This window comes from Anastrepha obliqua, chromosome 1 (assembly GCF_027943255.1).
Source record: "Anastrepha obliqua isolate idAnaObli1 chromosome 1, idAnaObli1_1.0, whole genome shotgun sequence".
NCBI classification, from domain to species: domain Eukaryota; kingdom Metazoa; phylum Arthropoda; class Insecta; order Diptera; family Tephritidae; genus Anastrepha; species Anastrepha obliqua.
In genome coordinates, this window is record NC_072892.1 from 146605088 (window position 1) to 146610530 (window position 5443).

The following is a 5443-nucleotide window of genomic DNA, read 5'->3' on the forward strand; positions in this document are numbered from 1 at the left end:
ATAAATTAATATAAAGCCTCCAAACGCAGTTCATTTACGTTTTTATGCGGAAGACGCCGTGACAAAAAAATATGTGTGTGGGCGTATAATTTTTTGTGTTTGGTTCTTTCCCTTGCTTTCGCCTACTCTTCTTCTCCACAAATAAGTAATTGCCCTTCCTTTTGATTGTTTATTAATGGGCTCTACGACGCAAGGAGGGCACAATCTGTATTCTATCATTCTTGAGAAAACAACCTTAATATTTCGCATATTTTTCGTTTTCATTGCACCCTGTGTATTCTATTTTCGAGTTTTCCAACTATTGAAATATTTCCCAGCTTAGCGGCAACACTGTAATTCTAGTATTTTACTAATTTTCTTTACCGCCAGCTGCCAGCAGTCGTGGAAAATTTCTAAAACATTTTAATTTTTTGTTTTATACAAAACTAACGCTTTAAAGGTGCTTGACTTAGCGTTGTAATTTTGATCTTTATATCAATAGCGTGGCAATTACGGCTAGACTACCCGTCAACAACGTTCACTATTTACATTTGCAAGATTTCTGTGTATTGGTATTGTTATTTCGTCATCCCTATTTTCGTCATAAATAATCGTGCAGGCCACACTCAACATACAGATAACGAAAACTATTTCTTCAAATTGCCGAAATTAAGCAAAACACCAAGCAACTACGATATGGCTCAATCTTTAGCTGGTGCAGCCTCTTCCGGCAACAGTAGCGCTGGCGCTGGTGTAACGATCCCAGTAAGCACTAGCGGAGGCTTGGACGTCGGTGTGGATATAGATTTAGTAGATATGAAGCATTGCTTCGAAAATCTCATTGTGATAGATGCAGGCGCTAATCTGACAAACAAAAAATATAGTCGCGACTTGGAATCTGTAATACAACGAGCAAAAGATGCGGGTAAGGCAGATGACAATATAAGAAAGGGCAATATACCTACACTTGTGCTCATAAAATTAAGTCGCTAGGAAGTAAAAATTGAAAAATAAGTAACATATTTGACATAACGGCCTAATTTTTTTAACAGCAATACTGCACGCAATAGGCTTTACTATTTTCTAAGTTTTGTAGCAAAGTGAGTGTTCCGCGAAAGATCAATACGTCACATAATTGAGTCGCCCTATTTGAAAATCGTAAATTTGTTTTTTTTTATGTTTCAAAACTTTATTTATTTGATTGCAGTGCTTTTACAACATTCGCTGCATAATTTTTTAATTTTAAATTAATGGGTAAGAGTCCAAATTTAATTGGTGTAGGAATGATGGGATACCCTACGTGAGACACCCACTGCAAGAAGTAAATCCCAAGTACACTAAAAGAAAAAAAACACCAAGCAGGGTAGCTCATCAGTTATGGTGTGGGTTTTGGTGGTACAAATTCAAGACAGAATAACTGGATTCATGTACAAAAGGATTTTGCAAATTCCCATTTTTTTTTCAGATGACTTAATTATATGAGAAGAAAATCTGTATTTGAATAAATTGATTTACTCTTAAAAGTTTATTGATCAACTTGAACTAGAAAAACTCATAGCAATAAGTTGTATACAAATCGCTTTGCTTTAATTTTTCAACTTTTTCCCGTTGTCCCTTAATCAAATTCGCATTTTTGTCAAATTTAGTGTAGCACTATAGCGTAACTTATTTATATGAGCACAAGTGTATATAATTTATGTACTTCATATGTATGCGCATAAAATTGAAGACACAATAGTACTTTGATGAAAAACTTTTTCGATTTTCTTAGATAAGGATGTGACAACGCCTTGTCTTATTTTGACTATTCACACTCTTATCTATGTGCATACGTACGAAAATGCTCTCACACCCATTATTATGCGCATACATTCAAATAAATAATTATTTTTGTGTAAATGCATAACTTGACCTGAGTCAAGTCAAAGTTGCTATAGCTAAATCGTATCTAGGCGTGGTGTGATTTTCCCTGATGACACAGGCAGTGTGTTTTATGTACAACTAAGTTTATTCTTTTATTAATTTTTTTAATTTTTTTTTTTTTTTTTTCAAATATTCTGACAGGTGTTCAGAAAATTATGGTTCCAGGTACTTCAGTAAAATCTAGTAAAGAAGCGCTCCGTTTATCACGCATTTATCCCGATATAATTTATTCGACTGCTGGCATCCATCCACACGACTCCAAATCGATCATTGAGGAACCAAATACTTGGTTCGAGTTCGAACATATTGCGGCTTCGCAGGAATGCGTCGCTATTGGCCCCTGTGGCTTAGATTATCAACGGGACTTCTCCGACCCTGAGGCACAAAAGGAGATTTTTGAAAAGCAGTTGCATTTAGCTTGTAATTTAAACAAATCACTGCTTATACATGAACGTTCCGCGCAACAGAATGTTCTCGACATACTGGACAAGTAAGCTTTATATAAAAACATATATGAAAATTTACTAAGTATACATAAAATGCTTGCAGGTTTGAGAATTTGCCGCCTGTGATCATACGTGGATTCATGGGAACGGCCGACGAAGCAGTCAAATATCTGAATAGAAGATTCTATATTAGTTTAACTGGTTATTTATGCAAGGTGGGGCCCATTGAAAACATAGTAAAAAAAAAATGATGGTAATATTACCCATGGCTATGTATTTTAGGACAAATCGGATAGTGGAGTACGCAAACTCTTAGAAAATGGAACTCTTCCGATCGATAGACTGCTGGTCGAAACGGACTCGCCGTTTATGTACCCAAATACAAGAGCTTCTAAGCTGCCGCAACATGTTAAGACTGGAATTACAGAACGTTCGCTATTATACTTACATAGGTGGGTGCAGTAGACATAAATTCATTAGCACATTGTATAAATTTGTTTGCACTTTTAAAACATTGTATTCTTCATTCTTTCAGGTACTGCACTTTTCAGCGTAACGAGCCTTGTAGTTTGCCCGCCATAGTGGAAATGATAGCTGCTTTTATGAAGAAAACACCAGATGAAGTAGCTCTAGCCACCGCATTCAATGCATTGAAGCTCTTTGGGCTATCCTAAAAATCAATGGCTGTGATTTTACTTTTGTAGACTGTCATAGAATTGCTTAGTGCGACCAAATAACACTTAAAGCACATGCTTTTCAATCATAAAATAAGGAGTGAATGCATAGAGAGGAATTCAATATGAAAGTGCCAAATTTTTTTATGTGGTAATATAGTGTCTTACGTGAATTCCTATATACATACACTATGAACTACAAGACTTTCAAAGTGCCTTAAATCAAGTGTGAAAATCGACAAATACTATACAAACGATTTAAAAACAAATCCTTAAAGAGAAAATATTTTACGAAATCGACACTTACTATTTGTTATATACACATATATATATACATGAATACTAACAACGACGTGTTTTTAAAGCGCATGCCTATCTGTAATATACTCATATTGAATCAATTGAATGATTCGAATACAAATATTCGAATCGCCTTAGTGTTAGTTGCAACTACATACAATCTATCCTAGATATCCTAGAATAATTACTAAAACAAAGTACACATTATAAAGTGGCATAATGGACTAGACTAGAAACAGAATATGGATGTTGATCCAAAGATAGAAGAAATAGCTAGGTTAGGTTAGGCTGAAGCGGTTGTCCTGTGGGACGTACTCAGGCTCATAGCCTATTGTGATGCCGCGTATGGAACTTGTCCCCGTCTCTCCTAAAACCTCTGTGTGAAGAAAAAGCTATGTATGTACTTTAAAAAGTAAATGGAAATATCTCATTTCGTCCCATGGAGTATTTTCATTAAAAAGAAAGAAAAAAAACAAATTTGCGCACGGACCAAAACGTTCATTTAAAGCTATTGAACGAAGTAAATTACGCATTCAATTCAAAATGCTTTGAAGTTTTAAATAAATAGAAAAACCAAGTCAAGCTGCAGCTGATTTGATTATAGTTTCTCATTTATTTGTTTTACTATTTCATAAGATTTTTTACGCCAAAACTTGTAAATATTTATTATTCATTTTGTTCGTTATTTCTTGTTGTGTTGCGAAATGTTTATTGTGCTTCGCCAACTAATAACATACATGCATACATAAAACACTAGCTGTATGAATAGCCTGTAAGCCAAAAGTAATGTGCATGATTAAGCCAGCCACTAACGTCCCACATTTTTCATGTTTATGGAATTTCGCGAATTTGCGCGAACATATCATACGTTAGTGGCTAGCTTAACACAGTAAATGTGATCATTTTACATTACTATATTTTATTGTTATTTATATACATACCAATAAACATATACAAATGTATGCTTACAACCATAAATAAACCAAAAACAAAAAGCGAAAATAAAGCAGAAAAAAAAATTGAAAATGACTGATTTTATAAATTCTACAAGTGAATCCCATTTCTTATACCAAAATAACAAAACAAAACCCCTTTCGGTCAAAGTGCCGTTGAAAATTTCTTTGGTGTAATTCCCTTGTTCCATTCGCTGATGAAAGATTATTTCCTCCTTTGCTTATGAGCATGCTCAATTGTTATTGCATCATAGCTTAAGAGAAGCGATATATAGTTTTGTCATCTTCAAATCTCTCTAATTGATGTAAGTTATCCCACCACTCTTTGAGTTTATGCTTTAAGATTAACCTAAACCACGGTGTCAATGGTGCCTCAAATTTGTTTACAGCGGTGTCAATTTCATTTCGTTTAATGAAACGCACTTCACTCACTTCATTCTCATTTGGATGAAGATCGACGTCCTTCTGCAGGAACAGTATATAATCGACTTCGTGCTCGCCCCACTCGCCATCTCCAGTGTTTTGATAATGTATGCGCGTCAAAAAGTGAAAGTTTTCTGGCTGAATTTGTGCCGTTGGTATGCCAAGCTCATAGTTGAGTCGTCGTTGCGCTGCTCTCCGTACGCCAATCGCATTAGGCTCTTCCCTTTCCAATTCAATGTCATATAATGGATGACTGCAACATGCATTTGTGTAAGTGTCGGGAAATGTAATCTACAAAATGAAAAAATTTGATTAAAGAACAAAATCAATTAACTCAAAGAAGGTACCTTGTGCACAGATCGTCGCTGCACAAGCATCTCCCCTTTCGAATTAAACAGAAATACACTGAAAGCACGATGCAATTTGACTTCGCCAGTTTCACGATTCACGCGGTGGCAATCAGCTTTACTGCTGGCGCCGATAGCGTTATCATCCTTATCCACCAAAATACAGTTTTCCTTTAACGCTAGTCCCTGTTGGGCATCATGTGCGCTAGACATGGTTCCAGACTCCGATGCAACTACCGCTGCCCCAGAACAGTTTCTAGTTAATATTTGTCGACAAAATCCTCGGAAAAGTGACATACTAGATCTTGATAACATTTTCAGCGCCTTCTGAGATGTATAGCAAACCATAGATAACTAGCAAATTCTTGTGTGGGTTCGCCTAGATATATAGGGATGTT

The 5443-nt window shown here is 35.6% G+C and overlaps 2 protein-coding genes across 2 annotated transcripts; one reads left to right on the forward strand and one right to left on the reverse strand.

The window, feature by feature from the left end:
- The first annotated feature begins 341 nt into the window (after window positions 1-341).
- On the forward strand, window positions 342-3801 carry LOC129236410 (3'-5' ssDNA/RNA exonuclease TatD). Its single transcript, XM_054870785.1, has 5 exons — window positions 342-904; window positions 2044-2392; window positions 2452-2563; window positions 2631-2800; window positions 2884-3801. Exons 1-5 carry the CDS (start codon window positions 676-678, stop codon window positions 3020-3022), a joined length of 999 nt encoding a protein of 332 aa, XP_054726760.1. The 5' UTR covers window positions 342-675; the 3' UTR covers window positions 3023-3801.
- A 114-nt stretch (window positions 3802-3915) lies between these two features.
- Window positions 3916-5443, reverse strand: LOC129236411 (isopentenyl-diphosphate Delta-isomerase 1). Its single transcript, XM_054870786.1, has 2 exons — window positions 5046-5443; window positions 3916-4989 (listed from the first exon to the last, which is right to left on the reverse strand). The coding sequence occupies exons 1-2, from the start codon at window positions 5391-5393 to the stop codon at window positions 4531-4533; spliced, it is 807 nt and encodes a 268-aa protein (XP_054726761.1). The 5' UTR covers window positions 5394-5443; the 3' UTR covers window positions 3916-4530.

Excerpts from the sequence above, each read along its gene's own strand:
- LOC129236410 (XM_054870785.1), top strand. The coding sequence starts at position 676 with ATGGCTCAATCTTTAGCTGGTGCAGCCTCTTCCGGCAACAGTAGCGCT. Across the intron at positions 2,393-2,451 it reads GTTCTCGACATACTGGACAA|GTTTGAGAATTTGCCGCCTG; the intron begins GTAAGCTTTATA and ends AAATGCTTGCAG. Across the intron at positions 2,564-2,630 it reads TAACTGGTTATTTATGCAAG|GACAAATCGGATAGTGGAGT; the intron begins GTGGGGCCCATT and ends TATGTATTTTAG.
- LOC129236411 (XM_054870786.1), bottom strand. The coding sequence starts at position 5,393 with ATGGTTTGCTATACATCTCAGAAGGCGCTGAAAATGTTATCAAGATCT. Across the intron at positions 4,990-5,045 it reads AGCGACGATCTGTGCACAAG|ATTACATTTCCCGACACTTA; the intron begins GTACCTTCTTTG and ends TTCATTTTGTAG.